The following is a 23527-nucleotide window of genomic DNA, read 5'->3' on the forward strand; positions in this document are numbered from 1 at the left end:
TTGCTTTCTTTCAGTTTTAATCTCAAGTAGAATGAAGTCCACATTTATTTTAATTGGACGTAACTTACTATTACAAGGAAATAAATATTGTGATTTTGGAATTTATTATCACATACAAATCGGAATAATTTTCGTTTACTAAATTCGTTTCACAGTTATATATATATATATATATATATATATATATATATATATATATATATATATATATATATATATATATATATATATAATTATCTCATATGAAATAGTAGATAATTAAAATAAAATGCAGTGTAATTTCCCGGAAAACAGAAAATTTTCTTACTTTCCCACGCAGGTTCTTGTAGTAAGGAGATATTGTCTGTTAATAAGAGCTGCTCCACACTGCCATTTGCTCCCATTAATCAGCACACCAGCCTAAATGACACGAATAATGCAAATGAAAATATCTCTTAAAACAAAGACAAAATATTGCCCGCGATGAATAAACTGTTATTTATGCTGCTTTTGTTATCGATAGGCAAATTCTACCAATTGTACTATAATAACTTCAAAAACGTCATACAGGTAATTAGTCTATCAGTGGGAGGTAGGATTTTCCGAGGGGGCACTGGGGTGAGCCTACCGAAATTTTTCACAGATTTATTTTTTTCTCCAGGCAATGTGAATAATTTGCTTTTGTTTGACTCAATATTTGTTATAGTTACGAAAAATTATCTGAACATCAAAAGTCAATGAGTTATAGCCTTTTCGTATGTATTATCACCAAAAACGTGCAGTGTGATTTATTTCGGTGATCTCATTCTTTCTTTATTTTTCATAATCCTTTGAAAAAGTTGTTACTTTATACAACAGCCGAAGGAACAGCTACGAAGCCATTGTATTGTGTTTGTTAATTGTGTGAATTTCTCCTCTTCTTTTGCCTGGTTTCTTTGCAAGATAAAAAAATAAAAAGACTATTCTTCGGAGAAAAGCGCCTTCCGATTTCCAGAAACAGACAGTCTTACTCACCTTCGCTTTCGTGAAGAAGGCAACAATACCAGGAGAAGACATGTTATCCTACGTCTCAAATTGTTTCTTTCTTTCTTCTCCTTCCTTTAATCTTTGAAGGATGTGTGTGTGTGTGTGTGTGTGTGTGTGTGTGTGTGTGTGTGTGTGTGTGTGTGTGTGTGTGTGTGTGTGTGTGTGTGTGTGTGTGTGTGTGTGTGTGTGAACGCTGAAATTTTCAATGGTGATTCACCCTCAACGTTGAACGTTTTATATAGACGTAACCATGTTATGTATCTCACCAGTTTGTTATTATTACATAACATCTCCAGGGAGTCCAATGACTCATCGAGGGAGGACATCTACTCTACAAATTTCTGTCTCCACCACTCCACCAACCGCAGCTACCTTCATCTTCTACACCAACGCCATCTACCGCCGATCACCAGTATTTTCACAGACAATCACAAACATCCATGCCGACGGCGGCATTCGAGCCCTCAGCCTTTTGGCTGGCGAGTGAATACGTTAACGACTAGGTCAACCAGGCCGGCTCTTTCTCTCTCTCTCTCTGTCTCTCTCCTTTTAGGCAAGCGTATTATCCACTTTCCGTAATGAACTCTACAGCCACAGAGGAGAAAGTGGAAACAATGAAACAATGAGCTATGAGATAATACAGATAGTCGATAATCTACGTGCACAGAATGCAAACTCCCCCCACACACACCCACACATACACCTTCATCTGCGGTTGCTTCTTATTCTCAAACATGAAATCTTTTCATAAAGTGTCAATATTTCTGATACTTTTCTGAGACACGTTTACTAAAAAAAATATCGTGAAATGAACAAAAAAATGCTATACAAAGAGAACATTTTGTATAGTATTTTTCAAATAATAATATGTATATCGTTTGTTATGATTTATAATATTTCAACATTTAAAAGTCAAAAATATTTTTCATGTATTAAAAATAATTTTTTCCGAAACATTTTTAAGCTAATAAGGATTATGGTTTTTTTTGCAAAATATTCTTCTGTTTTAAGATTTCTCTCCTCTTTCCAATAGGGAGTAATAGAGGCCATTTCATCACCAATTATTTTGACAATCAATGGCCAGTTAATCTGCACCCTTTGCAGCCACTGATAGCTGTTCCAAGAATATCAAATGCAAAGATATCCGGAAAGTCCAAAGTGCTTCAGACATCTTCCATTATATCGCAAGAACTAACCCTAACACTATATATTACTGTCCGGAATAGTTATATATATTTGTAAATAACTGACGGAGTTTAAAACTTGAATTTCCTAGAAGAAAACCGAAAAATAAATTTTCTACTCATAACTCGAAACGATCTTGAAACCGTCCTTCTTCCAAAGCAAAGCATAATGGAAACACGACTTGTTTAAAAGCCTTAAACAATGAACACACAAACTAGGACAGGACTCGGTTACTTTCGAAAAGTTCGGGTCAGAAATAATCACAGCGATCTAGTTGCTTAAATATACACATGCTGTTTAGCTTTGAAATTTGTTTAAGCACCTCCACTGAAAAGTGCAACTCAAAGAACGATGGCTCACTGTGCCGTTCCGCTGAAAACGTCCTTAATTTGGATTCTGATCGTAACGAGAAGAAATCTTTATACCGAATGCTTCAATTGAAGGTGAGTTTGCCGATCTAATAGTGAAGAAGCATGATTTTCATTCCCAAAACTCGGATTTTTTATCCCACATGCAAGAAAATTGGCATAGTGTAATTTGCAGACAAAATATCATGGGGAAAGATCCCCTAACGATGATATTTTGGAGAATAGGAGAATGCAAATAGGAGAATTACGTAGTATTTAAGTAGTATTAAGAATTAAGTAGTATAGTCGGTGGGTTATGAGATTATTGTCTTCCCACAATAAATCGATAGAATCAGTGGAGATGTCTCGTAATAAACTGATGTTAATTAAGTCTGTTAAGAACTGGAAATGGTTTAGAAAAGTTTCTTATTAATTACTCATATCATAAGTACAGTAACTGGGTGATTAGAACAATTTCTCTAATTATATAATTAATAATAATAACAATAATGTTGCCTTACCATCCAGGGATATCTATAGGGTGGATGAACATTTTTGCCTCCGAGAATTCTGTCTTCATCTGCATTTATATATATGTCTTTTCCACATTCTATTATATACATAAAACTTGAAATAATTTCAGCAGACAACAAATAAAATATGGCTAAAATATATTACATATTCATGTGTGATGATAACACCATTAAGTTGTTTATTTACTTATTTAATCCCTTAATATTAATGAATAAATTTGTAGCCCTCTTAACTGATTATGAAGCATGAAGGGAAAAAAGAATTAAAGTTTAAAAATATATTCTTGTACTTACCGCACTCAATAATCGGTGGTGGTGGAGCTCCTTCTGTAATTAAAGGAAAACCAAGTAAAATATTATACTGAAATATTATGCTAAGAAATAACCAATGCAGATGTGCTGTGTCCAGAGCCGCACTCAGGATTTAATCTTCGGGGAGGGGGGCACTCAAGATTTAATTTTGTGAGATGGGGGTCGATTTAATATACGATTTGAGAATACACACTACGGATTGCATAAGACCTATGACTGGGCATCTGCAATGATCGCCAACACATGATACCCATGATCTCCTTTGGTCCGGCTCGGGCAAACGAAGTTGCACTTGGTTTGACAGAGCAATACTTCGTTGAATAGTGGCCGTGATTTTCGAGAGCTATAGGGTATTCCCATCTAGACATGATATAATATAAATTTTAAAAAAATAATAATTAGGAATGATTATTGGAAATTTTTCTAGTGTTTTTTTTTTTTCCTTTTTCTTTTTTTTGGGGGGGGGGTAAGTCTCCTTAGTCTCCTTTCTGGGTGCGCCGCTGGCTATGTCTATGTATAAAGTAAGAAATACACCTCACTGAAATCAAGATTGATTCTTTCTCAAACGTTACTAGTATTTGTTATGGTGACTGATTTTAACTCGTGCAGATATTTTTAAATCTTTTAGGGATGTAATTTTAGTATTGGATCTTTGATAACGATCACATATAAATTTCTGAAGAAAACAAACAAGCTTTTGCACATTTCAGACACAACTTCAGTTGACTGTGAAAACCTTAAGGATAGCGAAGTATTAAGTGAAGCTGTGGGAATTCGTCAATGGAAGTTTGCATTACAGCATTAAGAACACAAATAAAGTGGGTTCAATTAGAATGTGATACGCATCTTCTGTTACGTTTAATGCATTATCAAAATTTTAATTATTTCATCACCATGTAACTCGCTCTGTTTATCCTTATTCCTAATCGATAAGAAATGTCTTGTTTATATAAATGACGAATTTATTAGTAATTTTAAGGAGTAATGGAGATTCCTTTGTTTGTAAGGTAACTTTAGAATAATAAACTTAGATCGCAAAGGATATAATTAAGTGGTTTTATTAAACTTTCATTCGCATATTAGGTTTGCAACTTTAAAAAAAAAAAACACACAAAACTTGCCTTCATCGATAACATTAAACGTCGCTATAAAACCACGGCCTTCATAATAATAATCTGATCGAAACATGACCAGAAATTCATTGCCAATAGATGTTATAGAAGGTGGAGCACTGTTTCCACAATACCTGAAATTCGAAAATAATCCTAATGTAGATTATAGTGATTCATATATAACACATGAAGAGTAAATACGTTTAAATATAAAAGAAATAGGTTAAATGCATTTCACATTAATGATGATTATAATCATCAGGCTGTCGTATTTTCTGCTCGTTGAATTAGTATACAATGCAATGTACCGAAAACGGTTATGGGTAAAAAACTCTTTTTAGAGAATTAAATAAAATAAAATAAACAAAATTAAATGAAGAACGTCATTTTAAAAAACAAACTGAAGTCAAAATATACTAATTGAAACTACACATGCAGTAAAAATAAATGAAACATTCAAATATTTTACAGTAAATAAATAAAAACATTTCGACAACATGCAAATTTTTCTGTTATACGACTTGGCAGAAGTCGAAGCAATCTAAGAAAAAATTGCAGTAAAGTGGCATAACCTCACTGCTAAAACCTATTCGAATCCCTTATTTTGTGTTTAATTTTATATCAGCAAATGTTAGGCGTTTCAAGCTAGACATTCTTTTTAAAGAAAGTCTTTCAAGGACGTTGGAGATTTTTCTCATTATTAAGTTATTGAAATTTTCATGGTGCCGTGTGTTATAGTATTTTTTCCCCTGTATTTAGGTAATTTATATTCGAAACGGTGATTCCTTAATACATTTCAGGTGTAACTGTAGTGGTCGCGGAAATATTCCTTTCATTCCAATTCCGAGTGAAGTATCAATGATTATCCATCTTTAGTTGAATTACACGGAGTAAATTTAGCACGGAGGCGAAGCATATTATCTCCTAACTGCTTGTGTATTTGTGTGTGTGTGTGGTCTGTTTCGCGAAATTTAAAACCCTGAGTTTTCCGATGGAGAGAGAGAGAGAGAGAGATTAATTTAATTGCATCCACTAGCTGCTTTGAGGTTCAATATACACAAACCTTTCTGTACTCACAGTGGTCACGAAATATTATTCAAACTAAAAGTTCAATTATGTAAAGCTCTATAATTATGTAAGTCTCTGATTATAGCAGCATAAATATATATTTCATCTCAGATGTCATTGGGCACTTGAATCTCTGTTCAAGTGCCCAATTTGATATGTTCGAAAGCGGAGGTAAAGTATTGGAAAAGTTGGTAAAGTTTAGAATTAAGGATTCAGTGGATCACAATATGATGCTCTATAAGGGCCAACATGGTTTTGTTAAAGTCCCGTCCTGCCAGTATTTATATATATATATATATATATATATATATATATATATATATATATATATATATATATATATATATATATATCAGTAGTGTCATGTGTCACTGATATTTTGGTAGGGTGTGCTGTCATGTAGGTTATGCTACTTGTGCTACAAATATCACAAAAAATTTTCCCGGGGGGGGGGGACAAAGCGTGGAGATAAATAATTACATCAATACATTTTTATATTTATTGACGCAATTATATAATTACATGAATAAACGTCGTTTGTCATTTATTTGATGTAATTATTTGTTGATGTAAATTATAAATACATTATTTTAATTTTACATCGACTTTAATGATCTCTAATTCTTGGAAATAAAGTGTTCAGAATTAATACAGTATTTAGCGCAATTTCATATATAAAAAAATTGACCAACATATTTTATTAAAATTCAACTTATTAAATAATCCCAAAATTCGAAATTAAATTATTTCAGTTTAAAAGAAAAAAAATCATAAAACTTCAAGTAAAATAATATTAAATTACATATGCTTACCTTTTAAAAATGTATTTTTCTGTTTAAATTTGTTTCACTATAAATTGACAATTCACACTTTGCTCACTGATTCACTGGACACAGAAGCCGAACGAACTGGTCTCTGTTCACAACAGTAATGAACATCTTTTCACAAATCAGAAAAAGATGAAAAAAAAAAAAAGGAATATGTATTTTATTGCTGCAATTTATTCATTCGTATGGAGTTTCCTTCTTTTTCTCCACCGTTCCTATTGGGGAGAGTTAAGTCCCCTCATGAGGGGTTAAATATTTATGGCTGTAGATTAGTGTGTGTGTGTGTTCACGGAGCCGTTTTGCATGCTTGTGGGATGGAAAACGCCAGATAAACAGGCGAAAAAAACCCCACTGCCCCTGCCCAAGACTTGGCTATGGCTGACGAAGATCCTCAAACTACTCACGTCGTCGACGGGAATCGAACCTGGGACACACCTTTCCCAGTCATACAGTTGCGAAGCGCACAGCCACTAGGCTAAGCGCGCCGATATCGCTACAATAAAGTATGTGTTCTATGACTACTCCCATGGGCAATACAGGCCAACCCAGAATAAACTTTTTAGACAGAGAAAGCATCCCAGGGTCGAGAGTGTAAGATTAAATATCTCAATCACTTTTACGATTATAAATTATGGACTTTTTTACTCGATATCGGGGGAAGTTCCTCATCCCCCTTTCCTGCTGCACATGCCCATCACCCTGTGATTGCATTTTTATCGATGTATGAAGGTTTTGAGAGTGCATAGCGCATCAACACTCATCTTAATTGGTCCAATGCAATTAATTGCAGGATAACTTTGATACTTCTGCATTGAGTGGGGGGAAAATCTGTTGGCTTTGGGATTTATTATTAAACAACAATAAAGGAGAATGCTATATTCGAAAAAAATAAATAAAAATATGCTAACACCTTTTTTATTCCCGTATATAGGGGGTAGGTTTGGCCATTTAGCTCTATCTAACTTTTGGAAACTGAGGGAGGAGTTCAATCTACACAGGCAGCCAATCAGAGACTGATGACCCAAGGCTATCACTAATTAAGCGGCATGCAGTGAAGAGAGACGGTTCGACAAGTGCCGGTTTCTCGTGTTTCCTAACCCTAAGTCTGAAATAATATGGATTCTATGGTCAATTTTCTTGAGTTTACAGGACGAAAAACCAGAGTTTCCAGGAAACAAAACCCGCTTGCCCGTGCCAGAGATCGATTAACTCGGGAAACACTCGAAAAATCTTAGAAAAATTTCTTCTATTCGCCGAATAGATTCGAAACTAACTTCGTTCATGAGGTCAAGCGCTATGGTATGCAAACATCACATCCACTGACCTACACAGGCAGCTGGAATGCTATATTTGGTTGATATATTTGAAATAATCAAAGATGAAAATATGTGAACCATCATTTATAAGAAATGTAACCATAGGAAAGAATAAGTGTGAGTAGAAACACTTTCATTAATGGTAAACGATTTATTAATAATTATCATTTGTGATGTGTTTGTCCTATACGTTACTGGGTAGAGCTAATAGCACAAAACCATAAAGACTAAACATGAATTTGTGAAATTATTATGGCGTAATTCTTAAAAAAGAAAACTTATGAGAGAGAGAGAGAGAGAGAGAGAGAGAGAGAGAGAGAGAGAGAGATTATTGCAGGAATAAGTATGGCTTCATAGAGCAGCAATTCATCTCATAAAAGTTGCATATGTTACGTATTTCTCTAGTTTGTGTATATTTCGCTCCGTCTTGCAATAATTTTATTTTGTTTACTGAGACTCAGTGTACCTTACATTCGATCATTATCAGAATTATCCACACTTTTGAGAATCATACATTCATTAGTATCAGCGGTTTTTCTGTCTTATCAATCTCACATATTATCTGGTATTATATTTTGTTGTAGATAAACGACGTCTTATAATACACATAACATTCATTTTTTTATTCAGAAATATTTATTTTTACTGTCTATTATTTCGGAAGACTAAAATAATAATGTTTCTATACCGTTAAAAAACGTTGCTACCTCATCAGATGCTATACTGCAGAATTAAAAGAAAAAACAATTAGCTTTTTCTGCTAACATCCACTTTCAAATATTCAGTTCCAGAAAACTCGTATAACAGCTGTTTGTAATACAGCACTCAGATAAGAGAGCACTCAACTCATGAGAAGTGACAACGTTCAATTGCATTGTTCAATTGCAATAACCAATCAGAGCAGCAAGATGCTGGGTGAGCTCAAATTGTTAGCTCACCCAGCCTTGCCATCACATTAGGTTAAAAATACTAGAAAGCTAAGAATTTAACCCACTGCACCCTCTACATCTTTTCGAAGAGCTCAAAGGTGTATGCATTTCGATAGCACACCCGGGCTATTAACACGAATATGAGGAAATGTTTACTCATCGAAAAGTGATCTCTTGATGAAGCACTAATGCTTTATTACCCTCGTGAGAGGACAATGAAGCATTATAAATGAAGCATTATTTGGGTAGCCTTAATGGAAATAAATGCAAAAATATAATGTCGGTGAAACAGAGATTTTGTGGATGAGCACCCCACAGCTAGCACACCCGGAATATTCGCCCCATATATATATATATATATATATATATATATATTCCCTTATAGGGAGAAGAGAAATTGACGCCTGTATACGCTATCTGGCATTTGGAGACTGAGTGGGCAGTTCAATCGCCAATAGTGGCCAGTAAGAGATAACTGGCACATGTCTATCGGTATTTAATAACAGCAACCGATGAACATGCTGACAAACAAGTGCTGCCATCCCTTGGTACCTACCTCTACCAATATATGTTACTGTTTGAAATAATGTGGATACTACGGTCGATTTTCTTCAGTTTCCGGGATAAAAAAAACTGACTTTTGGGGAAGAAAAACCCGCTTGCCCGTGCCAGAGATCGGCTAACACGGGAATCGGTCGAAGAATGGCTTAGAAAAAGTTCCTTCAGTCGACGACTATACTTGAACTTAAGCCTGACTTCGAGTGACCAAGCGCCACTTCCACTGAGCAACACAGGCCTATTTTGTTTTAAAAAAATTAAATAAACTAGCTAACGCCTTTAATTCCCTTATAGGAAGTAGGAGGGGGCTTCTTCCCTATATAGAATGTGGAGACTGAGCGGGGGATTCAATTTCGAATTTATATATATATGAAAAAATTGAATGACTAGAACCGAGATTTAAGTAAAAAGGTTTTAATATAAAAACACTACTAGTTTCGGCCTGTAACAGCCTTCTTCAGGTGACATTATAAAAGAAAAAACACTAAACGTTGAGGGTTAGAAGACTATGAACAACATAGAGCGTCTTTATACATAATTAGCACGAAAACGTTGTAGTTGTATTTGAAGCTGTTCTTTCGTTTGTTGCATTGTTGGGAGAGTGCGTGTTTGCTGCATCACGTGAACGCCAGTATGTGATTACGATATTCCTTATTTTGGGCAGACAGACAAATCTGTCGAAATGTGTATGGAAGAACACATCAGAGACATTACTTACAAGAGACAGAGAGCGAGTGCATTATCAAATCATATCCTTTTCTCGGCTAATCCTAATGCTGATAACCAAAGTCACAAAGTCTGCTGGGAAAAATCTACTGATATCTTCCGTTGCAGTGATGAAACAGAGATAAAAATTGTGTAATCTAGAGAAATCATCTTCAGTCCTGTTCATCTAAATAACAACTTAAGCTACAACCTCCCAGATAGTCATTCAGCTGTAATCATGTACTGGCGTTCAGGTGATGCAGCAAGCACACTCTCCCAACAATGCAACAAACGAAAGAACAGCTTCAAATACAACTACAACTTTTTCATGCTAATTATGTATAGAGACTCTCTATGCTGTTCATAGTCTTCTAACCCTGAACGTTTAGTGTTTTTTCTTTTATAATGTCACCTGAAGAAGGCTGTTGCAGGCCGAAACTAGTAGTGTTTTTATATTAAAACCTTTTTACTTCAATTTCGGTTCTAGTCATTCAATTTTTTCATAAAACTATGTATGTTAACCGATTCAATGATCATTCTCTCATATATATATATATATATCAATTATTCTTCTTTCCAGTTCATCATAGCACACATGGATATTACAGGTTTTTTGCCAATCAACGATGTGTTGGCGGCCATCATCTGCGTTGACGGAGAATAGAACGTGGCTAGAGAGAGCGCTGGCTCTGGTTCTGTTGTAAGAAATGTCTCTGTGATGTTACCCCATGCGTAAAAGGATGGATTTAGACGTTTGGCAGTAATATGGCTTGCCACAATCACACAAAAGTTTATAGACTCCTGGATACTGAGTAGGAAGATGTTTCATTTTAAGTCTACTTAGTATGGAGCGAAGTTTAGGGAACGTAGTGAAGCAAGTTCTAATGTTGAATTTCTGAAGCATTTTTGCCAGTTTCGGGGTGAGAGAGCTGATGTATGGTAACGAAATAAAACCTCTTGGTGGAGAAGCATCTTCAAGAGCAGTTGAGTGGTGGACAGAGAGAAATTTATTAATCTTTTTAAGAGAGAATCCATTGTTAATGAAAGACTTTTTAAGAAAATGGAGTTCATATTCAATTTCTGTTTCATCTGTTAATAAAGTTCTGGCACGATGTGCCAGGGTTGAAATAATACCAAACGTGGAGGGTAGTGATGGGAAGAAGCATGAAGGTATCTGTCTGTGTGAGTGGGTTTTCTAAAAATGGAGATTTTGATGTTCTCAGCGCATCTCGTAAGTTTTAAGTGCAGAAAGGGAAGACATTCGTCGGATTCTCGTTCACAGGTGAAGTTGATTTTCTGATGAAACTTGTTGAGGTGGTCCAGAAAAAGGTTGAAGTTGTTGATACCGTGTTGCCAGATGAGAAATACATCGTCAATGTAACGATACCAAACTTTAGGTTTAAGAGTTGAGGAATTAATAGCTTTTTTCTTCAAAATCTTTAAAAAATATGTCAGCAAGAATTGGAGGGAGCCGGCTGCCCATAGCTAAACCTGAGTTTTGTTTATAAATCTTGTTATCATATTTGAAGTATCCTGAGTTTACACAGTGAGAAAGTAAGGAGAAAAATTTCTTGGATAGTTTCCTCTGGAGAAGGTATAGAACCTCTTGAGTAGATACAGTCGTGAAGAGGTAAACAATATCGAAACTTGCCATTAAATCTGATGTGTTGAGTTTGATGTCTTTAATTTTTGAGACAAAATCAGCAGAAATTTTTACATGAGAAAAGGAAGTACCACAAAGGTTTTTTAAAAAGGATGCGAGGTATTTTGAGAGGTTGTAAGTAGGGGAGTTTATGCCTTCAACGATAGGTCTAAGAGGAGAGTTTAATTTATGGATCTTAGGGAGTCCATATAACGTAGGGATTAGAGGATGAATCGACCTAAGGGAAAGACGGATGTTTCTTGGTAACTCTGAGGTGTCTTTCAGTAAATTGTTGGTCCTATTGTGCAGTTCTTTAGTAGGATCACTATTTAGTTCAGAGTAAGTGTCAGTGTTTAGAAGTTCTAAAATTTTGTTATGATAATCTGATCTATTTAAGATCACAGTAGCATTCCCTTTGTCTGCAGGGAGAATAATGATGTCTTTATTGTATCTCAAACTTTTAATAGCTGATCTTTCAGAATGGGAAATGTTATCAGAAGGTGGTCTTGCATGATTTATAGTGAAAATAGCTTCCATACGAAGAAGGTTTGCTTCTTGGATTGGTAATAGGGATGCATCTTTTTCTATCTTTGTTAAGAATAGTTCTTTAGGTATTGAAGTAGGAGCTATAACAAAATTGAGACCTTTAGGAAGTACACTTTTTTCTGCCGTTGAAAGTGGATGGGAAGAATTATTAATAACAACTTTTTTTATATAGGGAGAATTAAGATTGGAAGTGTGACGATCCTGCATACATTTTAAAGAATTGAATTTTCTGATGAGAATAATTTTGTTAGCGTTCTGGATATTAAAAGCTTTTAGAGCGCAGAAATCTTTTAAATTGTTCCAAGATGAAGAGTCTAGAGAAGTTGATAAACGGACTTCAAGAGCGTTCTTGTTAGAAAAATAAGCAGCTAGACTACGTTTTGTATCAAAAATCCGTTCTGATAAAAGCTCTAGTTTACCTCTGTGGAAAATTCTTTGAGCTCTGGCGGTTGTAATGGATTCTTTAAAATTAAGAAATCGTGGAATTACAGAATGGAACTTATATCTTTTGAGAAATACTAGCCTGTTAATGAATAATCCAATGGACCTGAGATTTTTCTGATAATCTTTGATATTAATTGATAAAAATTGATATTAATGTTCATTATTTACTCGGTAGAACTGTATATAAAAAAGGAAATTAAAGGTAACATAACAGATTAAACAGAAATTGAATATGAACTCAATTTTCTGAAAAAGTCTTTCATTAACAATGGATTCTCTCTTAAAAAGATTAATAAATTTCTCTCTGTCCACCACTCAACTGCTCTTGAAGATTCTTCTCCACCAAGAGGTTTTATTTCGTTATCAAACATCAGCTCTCTCACCCCGAAAGTGGCAAAAATGCTTCAAAATTCAACATTAGAACTTACTTCACTACGTTTCCTAAACTTCGCTCCATACTAAGTAGACCTAAAATGAAACATCTTCCTACTCAGTACTCAGTATCCAGGAGTCTATAAACATTTGTGTGATTGTGTCAAGCCATATTACTGCCAAACTTCTAAATCCAAGCTTTTACGCATGGAGGGACATCAAAGAGACATTTCTTACACCAGAACCAGAGCCAGCGCTCTCTCTAGCCACGTTCTCTTCTCCGTCAACGCAGATGATGGCCGCCAACACATCGTTGATTGGCAAAAAACCTGTAATATCCATGTGTGCTATGATGAACTGGAAAGAAGAATAATTGAATCTAAAGAAATATCACTTGATTCATCTCATATTAATAACAACCTTAGCTATAATATTTCTGATGCGCACATTGCCACTGTCCAGTACTGGCGCACTAATACCAGCTCACGCACGTAATCAACTTCAGTTGGAACTCTAGCACGCATTCCTTTTAAATGTACTTGTTTTATACTAGTTCTGTTAATGTTTTTTTCATGTGTGTGTGTTATTTTTATTTTACTCTTTACCAATGATACCTGAAGAAGGTGTATTTCAACGAAACTAGTTGTATCATAAAATAAATTTGTCATTCTCGGTATAATCTAGAGAAATTGCTCTAGATTTTTCACATATCAATAAGAGCCTAAGATGATTTAATCTCTCTAACGCACCCGTTGCCTCTGTTCAATATTGGCGCACTCGCAACAATGCGTAGTTTACGTTTGTTTGGAACTCAAGCTCGCTTTTGGTTGTCAAACACGCTACTCACATTATTGTAATTGTTCTGTTATTACAATTTTAAGTCACTGTAATTCTTTGTATATTTCTTTGATTTTGATACATGAAGATGTTGATCAATTCAGCGAAACTAGTAAACTAGTAGTAGTATCTTTTCAAATATACAATGTCATTTTTTTTTCTCGGCATCAGTCATTAAAGCTTTTTTCATATATATATATATATATTACCTTAGAGCTTCCTGTTTAAAGTCTTTGTTTTCGGTGATCATTAGAAAATCCCCACACAATAGCTCATCTTGAAGATCAAATGTTCCATCAAATTCTAGCTTTAATCGCTTTCCTTGAGGAACCTATAGAAGAAAAAGTAAACAATATAGGTTTTATGCTAATTTAATTAGCCGAAAGGCTATTTTACCGGCGAATATGTTAATATAAACACAAAGGGATTTACCATCCCCCTTTCTATTAATATAAGTTTTTATTTTAATGATTCAGTATCTACTGTTTCTAACTGCTAATATTACTGGAGTAATTGTTAAATTGACTTGTGTAGTGCAGCAATGATGTTAAGAAGCGACAGAAATAATGAGATTTGGAGAGAGCATTGAAGGAGGTCACCACAAGGCAGGTTATTGTTAATATTCAAAACCTACTGATTGGATAGATAGGCAGAGGTCGTGAATCTTCAAAGATACTGTATGGGAAAGCAAAATGACCTTTTATGTGCTGATTAATAAAGCAGAGAGTGTAGAAAATAATTCAAACTGCGGTGCTTACAGATATGCCATTACTGAACCACATACATGAAACTTTATATTGAATGATGGTTGCAATTATCCTTTCCCCCCTCTCTCTCTCTCTCTTTCCTAATGGTTCATATAAAACAATTTTGGTATTGCATCAACTTCCAAAAAAGCATGCTTAATTAATTAAATAAAGCTTAGGGAGAGAGAAAGAGAATCACTAAAATCTTTTTGAATATGTGCTGTATTAAACCACACGTGACAGATGCACTTTTTTTATTCATCTGTGATGGATGATAGGATGAATGATAGGAAGATTCTACCTGCGAAACGTTTCTGTAAATTTATAGAAAAGAGTGCGAGAAAATGTTCCTCGCGTGCTTCTTCTTTGCCTAATGATAATATCCCATCGTCCATTATGAGACAACACAATTCATTTTTACTTATCTTGATCAAATTCAAAATAAGGAACTGTGAGAAATAAGGGAGAACACACCTCTGTTTTGTCCTCACTAGCGAGAAATGTATTTCTATTAATGCATAATCATAGAAAATAAAAAATATGCATAATGATAAAAGATGCACAGAAAAGACATAAACAAAAAACAAAAAGAAAGAAAAATTCTTTTGCTCACTTTCGATCCAGTTGTAATTTTTAGTCAGAATATATTCGTTTTAACTTGTCTAGTTGTAAATCAGGCTATAACCGAATCCAAAAATTTCTTTGCCGCGATTTTAAAAAAGTATTGCATTGCATTGCTCTCAGATATTACACGACATCCTCAGTTCTCTCTCTCTCTCTGTTTCTATCTCTAATCTCTAACAATAATAATTACTTTAGTTGCAATTTTTAAAGTATTTAGACTTATTTAGACTTATTTGCAGAATCAAATTTGAATTTGGTTTTACAGCTAATATACACATACTTTTGCTTCACATACACATACAGTGCATGAATTAATAATGTAAAAATGTTAATTATTGATTAAAATTAAAATTATTTTATGCCAAATTTGTTGGCAGACACACACAGCTTATATTCCAAAACAGAAAAATTAATTTTTTCATTATAAAAACTATATTTTGGTTAACAAATATTCGAGAAATGTTACATTGCAGGGAAAGGATCTTTACCTATAACTTTCAAAAGTAATAGAAATCAAATTGTTCGATTTACGATTATGTTTCAAATTATAAAGAGAGACAGAAAAAGAGAGAGAGAGATGTTAAAAATGGCCAAGTGCTCTCCTAACATTTATTGCTAAATTAGTACCTTTTGTATCTATGTTCTTTGGCAAGGGATTGACCAGACGTGCTTCTATATGGATAATGTTCAACTGATCCCTGATATTTGGTCAAATGATTTATCGGATGTCGCAATAAAATATCAGTGAACACGTATGGTAATAAATTTCACTCTGCTTTGACATTAAATTTTAATATAACTTCATATTATAGTTACATATTATATTATACGGAGTGTGTATTTGCATGCTATTATTCCATGTGTGTGTGTTTGTGACGTCACATTGTTTAATTTCGTGAAAGATAAGGAAATGCTTAACTCACCACAATCTTCCAAACACAAACATCGTTGCTACGATAGGAGTTAGGATAGTTTGGGCTAGTAATAAATGTTGTTTCCGTGAATCCTTCAATCATACCAGAACAATGGGAATAAAGAATTTCTACTCGAATTTTAAATCCACGTTCCTGGTGTTCTGAATTGGAGAAGAAACGTAAGTTCAAAGTTGACTCTTTGGATAGAAGGATTCTGCCATCTTGCACCCCACAGAACCTAATTAACAAATAAAGAGAGAAAAAAAGTACAGATATGCAGATATTTAGGATATATGATGATACTTTCAATGAATGACCATAAATAAATTTTTCCCATTGGTATAAATTACTACAAAGGTAGTCTACGAGATTTGACTGTTATACGCTATAATAATATATCAATTATAACACATTTTAAAAAAATCTATTGCGCAAATGCAAAACTTTTAGAATGCAATACATTAAATGGAATGACACCGGGTAAGGGCTGTTTATATTTGTTTATTTTATACATTTCCCATCTATGAAAAGGTTCTACTTATAGCATATTAGCAGGTAGCATAATGGTTTTTAATTTCCATTTATATACAGTATTTGTTGTTTATTATAGTATTATTTTGTGTGAAATTACAAAAGGTATGATTAGTATCTTTTCTTGTGTCCATAGCTCTAAATCGTACTGCGAGCATATGATTCGTTGCTTCCAACATTCCTTATTCTGAACATTAAATAGTTTAATAACACAGTCATAGCTTGCAGAAATGTTTATTTTTTTTATAATCAAAGTTTCTTGACTTACTTGTCCACCTCTCCTTCAGGGCCATTTATTTCAAACCAATCTTTTGTGCAGAAGTCATCGAATTCTAAAGCAAACATTTCGAACATCAAGAGTATTCTCGAACCCAGCTGTTTGACCGGATCAGCCAACTCTATCTGGGAGAAAAATAGTGAGTTCAGAGTGAGACAAATATCATTAAATATCTGCAATCAGATGTATGATTTATAGTATATTGCACAGGAATAAAAATATTAGATGATAATTATGATTAAATTAAAGAAAATTGAGAATTCTGTACTTTCATAAGAAATAACGAGATAATACAATTTACTATGACGGAATAGAAATTAAGTATGAAAGTGTTTCATACCTTCATTCCATATCTTAATTATATTATCTATTTAAACAAGCATATTGAAGTTAATTTTGATTTAAAATTTTGCATAAATGGCTTCATTGTCATTAGAACATGAAGAGGCCAAGGACACTTGCTGTACCTATATTTTCTCCTCTCGAAGGTAGCGTCTGCGATCAAGTGGACACATTTCTTACCTAAATAACTTCGTATGGTAGTGATAATGGTAAACAGAGAGATCAATAAGAACATCTGCTTCCATAATAGTGCATCGACGTGGAATATTATCTGAAGTATACTCAGAATTGGGTATTAAACAGAAAATGCCAATCCAACAAGTGTCCTGTGGCTGGAAACCATTGGTTAATTCAGATGCATAAGAATGATCGATAATCGTCAATTTCAAGACGTGGTGAAACTCGAAAAATAATTAGGTAATACAGAGTCTGAGGAAGTGTATCTGAAAACCAAATTAATGCTGAGGGATGCAACAACAGAAAATCATTTAGAGTATCACCCAAGTCCAGGAATTGAAAATTTATCCAAAATTCTCCTCCCACAAAAAATATTTACACCCTAAACGTGCCTTGCCACATTTTTAATATGTTCAAATTAATCAATAGGGATTTCATGAACTGATTAGTGATATATTGCTGTTTGGAGAATATAGTATTCCCTTTGTATGAAAATTATTCCAAGCCAGAGAAATCAATCAATAAATCAATAAATAATCAATAAGTAAAAAAACACTTTTTTGATTTTTCTGAAAGTAAAAATAAATGTTTGCCAATTTAATTTTTGGCAAATAAAAAATATTCCATTTTATCTAGTCTGAAGCTGTTCGCCAGCAAGCAAAATTTAATCGCCAAGGGCGAATGAGGTGAGCGTTTTTGTCTTTATAGAACCCTGATCATGTCCTTGGAAAAAACAAGCAACAATTGAAATCAAAACGCATATTAAATGGATAAGAAGAGAACATGAGAAAACGGTGCATGCATTTACTACTCCCAGTTTCAATTAATTTCCTGCAGCAAAAAGTAAAGACAAGCTGACAAAAAAAAATGATGCTCTCGTTTGTGAAGATTCAAACAGTGGTGGAGTGGTGATTCAAGAAATGTTTTATCGACCCTCATCCACTTGATAAAGCAGTAGATAAAGTAATGATAGCACAGCCTTCCTGAACATTGCTATGGACCAAGTATAACAATAAAAAAAATTACACTGCATAATACGCCAGTAGTAGAGTAGGCGCTTTTGACCAGATCAAGATCAGGATAAGATAAGGAATCGTAACGTGATTGGTTGTTCATTTGATGATGTCATGAGTTAGAAATGTTTGGAATTTTCCTGTGGGAATATGTGTCAATGGCTTCAGTTCTTGTGTTTTGGTTCTAACGTATGGAATTATGGGTGATGGTAGAGACAAAGATTCGTCTCGTGATTGGTGGGACACTTTAAACCAGATCAAGATCAACATAAGATAAGGAATCGTGTCATGGATGTTTGTTGTTATCAGATGTAGATAAGTGGTGTCATTTGTTAGCTGTAAATAAGTGACATATTGTCAGTTGTAAATAAGTCATGTTATTGTTTTCAATGGATAAGGAAGATATTTGTGAATTACGATTCGTGTTGTGATTGGTGGAGCACTTTGACAAAGATCAAGATAAGATAAGGAATTGTGTCGTGGTTGTGTGTTTTTTCAGATGAAGATAAATTAAGAAATTTGTTAGATGTAAATAAATAATGTTATTGTTTTAAATGTTAAAGTAAGATATATTAGTGAATAAGTGTTTGTGGCATGGTTGATGGGATACTATGAACAAAATAGGAGTAGGTGAATGGGGGGAGCACATACCATGTCCTGGACTGTCAACAGATGAAGATTAGTCATATAATTTGTTTGTTATTAATAAGTGAAATTATTGATTTGAATGGAAAAGGTTAGTTTTAAGGATTCGTGTTGTGATCGGTAGGACACTCTGAACAAAATTGGGGTAGGAGAAATGGGGGAAGCATGTCTGTGTCTTGGATTTGTGTTGTTGTGAGGTGTAGATAAATAAATGTTTTGCATATGGAACTGTGGGTGATAGTAGTGAAAAGATAGATTTTGGAATGTTTGGAATTTCTCTTCCCCACCCCTTATCTCAGTGATATCATGTGGTGTGTGTGTTTGGGTCGCAAAAAGCATTGTGGGTCTTTTTAGAGATAAGGAGTCATGACATCATGTGTTTGGAAATTTCTGGGGAACATATGTCTCTCTGTGATATGACATGGTGATTTCGTTTGCATATGGAATTGTGGGCAATGTTTTTGAGATAAGATATCTTGGAATTTTCCCAGGGTGACACACATCCATCATTGTCATCATGTTTTGTCTTTGTTTGTATATAGATGGCTGTACTAATTTTCCAATACAGTTTGGGGTATTTCTTTTCTGTCAAGGGGTGGGAATTCTTAGAGTAGAGTCCTGATGGCAGCAGTGATTAGACTTTTTGAATAATTTAATTATATGCCGGTGTCCCTCAAACACACACTTTTTTGGCTCCAAAGTTTTCTCTATGAATTAGAAGTGGGGTCACTGAACGAATATTGGCAAATGACAACCTCTAACCTCTTTTTCGAATTTTCGTTATCTAGTTTACAAATGTTTGGGTATTGGTGTTTTTTTTAGTTTACTGTGAAGAGAAAAAACCGAACGGCATTTAAAACATAAATTAAAAATAAAGGGTGACTTACGGATTACTATAACTTTGTGTATGTAGTCCAGAAATTCTAATGATAATTTAAATTTACTTACAGCCTTTCCAGAATGACTCATCTTAATGCAAATAGATAATTCAAAATAGTTGAATTTTTATCCACAGCACAACACACAGAAAAACACAAGCTTGAGAGAATGAAATTTCTGTAATAATCTGAAAAGATATTTGAATTTTCTTCCCTTAGCTTTCTTGTCCGTTTGGTACACCATTAATTTCTTTGCATTAGATCATACTGTTTTTCCCACTGTGGTGAGTGTAGGCTCAAACTGTCTTTTCATGGTTGATATCCACAAGCAATCGGTTATTTCATATCTCTCAATGTGGATTTTTTTATAAGGTTCTTTTTTCAAATGATTGGTTGTTTTTCTATTTTACTTTCATTCTATTTTATTACCAGAATAACTGAGTAAAATAAATAAAGAACCTCTGTGTGAATTATTTTCCCACACTGATAATTTACATTAAACTTGTTTATAGATAACTGAGTGACTCATATCTGGTCATTTGTTTTTTCAGTCCTTGATCAGACCATGGGAACATTCATTTAGACATTTGTGAATAAATAATCACTTCCTTTCATAGAAAAATCGCAGTTTCTTCAAAGGTACAAATTTCCCAGGGCTGTGCATTACTCATGATTTCTGATGTTACTAAATGTTTTTGAGATGATACAGGAATAGTTTACACTAGTCTGCTACCAGAGGATTGCAATTTGACCTCATATGATCAATGAGAACAGAAATTTATTTATTATTCTTTCTTTAGCATTAGTAAGTTAAGTAACAAAAATGAGACAAAACAAGTTTTTTTCACATTCCTATGTAAAAAATAAAATTAAGACATTAAACTTAACATGTATATGAAAGCAGGGTTACCATATTTCTTGAAAACAATGTGGAACAATGTCAACCATCAAAAAAAGAGAAAGAAAGAAAGAAAGAAAGAGAAATTGTAAGATAAATAAAAAATGTTTACCTTCAACACCCTTTCAAAGTTTTGAAATTCCTACCCATAATGTTTTCATCATTTTGTATAATTTAAAGGAAGAACGGAACTGGCTATTAAATTCATTAATGTTTTTTGATTTTTCTCTTCCAATGACGAGAATAATTTGATATTTGCATGTTGATTCACTTGTTATCCGCATGCTATGATACCTTTTTATTTATACAACAAACTTTTTAAGAGTTTGGTAACGTGATACATTAAAATATCTGCAGTCTCTCTGTAAATAACCAAATTCTAACAGTCATATTGTTCGAATTTGGTACAACTGTCTTTCTAGTCTGGTGAAGTTACCTACAGATATATGAACAAAATTGTCATTTTTCAGGTGAAATATTCTGAACTAAAATTCTGGCTATTAATATAATACATAGTTGTGAAATAAGTTTTGACTTGCACTCAAGTCTTTTGATTTTAACTTTTATCATCTACAGTTGTGTGGAAAAAAGTACCTTCTCTTTCTTTTTGAAAACAGAATAAATGTTTTCTGTCTATTTCTTCTTTATCATGTTTTATCACATCCCAAAATTTATATTTTTGCTTTCTGCACACAGTACAATACCCTTTTTATTTTCTTTGCCAAACTTTTTAAGAGTTTTAGTAATGTGATGGGTTCAAATATATATTGCTTCTCTGTAAAATAACCAAATTCTAACAGTCATACTGTTAGTATTTCATAGGAGTGTTTTCTTCTAGTCTGGTGGTGCTGTCTACAAATATAGTAACAAAATTGCCACTTTTTACTTCATTTGTACTTTATTCAGAAAACTACAATTCTGTTATTTGCTATGATCTCAGTTTTCAATTTTCCTACACTAAAATAGTATGGATGGTAAAGTTGTGAAAAACGTTTCAACTCGCAGTCACTTGATTTTAAAGTTTTATCATGTACAGACATGTGAAATGAAAATAAAATGTATCTTCTCTTTATTTTGAAAGCACCATAAAAGTTTTCTGTCTATTTCTTCTTGTTACATTGTATAAACATTAATTTATCTTGTCTTCTCAATCCCCAAAATTTGTATTTGTGTTATCTGGCAGAGTATGATACCTTTTTTAAACAGAATTGCATTCAGGTATATAAAGTTATGGCTTTTTTTATCAAGTTCTAAAAAGAATAAATGGTAAAAATTTCACTGTGGAAAACACATCAACATCACAAATCTTTGTTCGTTTAAGTTTATAAATGCATATTTTATTATGCTGAAATATTATTATTTACACAGAAAAAAAATTATAAACATGTAATTACCTAAAAATATTAAAGACTTTTGTGGTTCACTCATTATTTTACTTTACTTGACACAAAACATCACAACACAACACAATAGCTGAACTGGATGAACAAATTGCAGTAACTGAAAAGCCGCTCGACTCGATTGTTTTCCTTTTAATACTGTTTACCTGACTGTTACACTGACTGTTCCTTCAAAATGAAACTTCTACACAGATGACTCATGACATGTTTCCACATGCTGTTGGATATGATGTTCATGTGAGATTATCTTACATTGTGACATAATTGGGGAAATCTTTTCTCTATGGCTCGTAGGTTATTCCATATTATTTGTCCTTATTATCTTAAGTATTTATCCTCAAACAGCGTTTTTGATGTTAGAGCATGTGACTAGTTCTCTCACTCATATGATCGAAAATTGTTGGGATGGAAAAAGAATGTATAGCATTAGGTGGTGGAGGTGAAAGGGTAGTGAGAGGGTGATAGTAGTAATCCCTGCAATGCCCCATACCCCATGCTCTAATCCCCCATCATCCCTCTCTCCTCTAGACGATGTCTGCTCAGCCTAGTGGAGATCAGTGAGCTCCTCATTTTTGGATATCTTTTAGTGATGTCAGTTCCAACTGATACTGATAACTGCAGAGCAAAAAAAAAAGAAAAATGCTTTCCTGCAATGCTCCCCAAACCCATACTGTAAACTACCTCATTCCTCTCCTCCAGAAAATGCCTGCTCAAGACTAGTGCAGATGGGTGAGTTCCTCGTTTGTGAATATCTTATAGCGATGCCACTTTAAATACATAACATAATAAGGACAAATAATATAGGATACCCTTCAAGCCACAGAGATAAGGTTTCCCCCAATTATGACACAAAGTGAGATAATCTCACATCATCATCATATCCAAAAGCATGCGGAATCATGTCTGTGAGTCATCTGTACTAAAGTTTCATTTTGGAAGGAATGGTCAGTGCAAGGGTTAGGTAAACATTACTATAAGGAAAACAATCGAGTTGAGTGGCTTTTCAGTTACTGCAATTTGTTCATCCAGTGCAGCAATCATATTGTGGTTTGATGTTTTGTGTCCAGTATAGTAAAATAATGAGTGAACCACAAAACTATTTGAATATTTAAGGTAATTACAAGTTTCTAATTTTTTCTCTGTAAATAATAATATTTCAGCAAATTAAAATATGCATTTATAAACTTAAACAAACAAAAATGTGTCATGTTGTTGTTGTTGTGTTTTCCACAATGAAATTTTTAGACGTCTATTCTGTTTAGAATTTGATAAACAAACTCCATAACTTTCTACACCTAAAAAGGTATCGTACTCTGCCAGATAACACAAATACAAATTTTGGGG

General features: G+C 33.7%; 1 protein-coding gene across 1 annotated transcript in view; it reads right to left on the reverse strand.

The window, feature by feature from the left end:
- The window catches only part of LOC150098755 (ovochymase-2-like), a 122720-nt gene extending 105822 nt beyond the window's left edge, over window positions 1-16898 (reverse strand). Inside the window, exons 1-3 of the mRNA XM_090405744.1 lie at window positions 16822-16898; window positions 16032-16260; window positions 13948-14069 (exon numbers count right to left, since the gene is read on the reverse strand). Coding sequence (XP_090261870.1) covers window positions 13948-14069; window positions 16032-16260; window positions 16822-16898 — 428 coding nt within the window. The remainder of the gene's footprint in view (window positions 1-13947; window positions 14070-16031; window positions 16261-16821) is intronic.
- Between the last annotated feature and the right edge of the window lie 6629 nt (window positions 16899-23527).

This window comes from Typopeltis vanoorti, chromosome 15, assembly GCF_054136105.1.
Source record: "Typopeltis vanoorti isolate ZY-2024b chromosome 15, IOZ_Tvanoo_1.0, whole genome shotgun sequence".
Classification (NCBI taxonomy): Eukaryota; Metazoa; Arthropoda; class Arachnida; order Uropygi; family Thelyphonidae; genus Typopeltis; species Typopeltis vanoorti.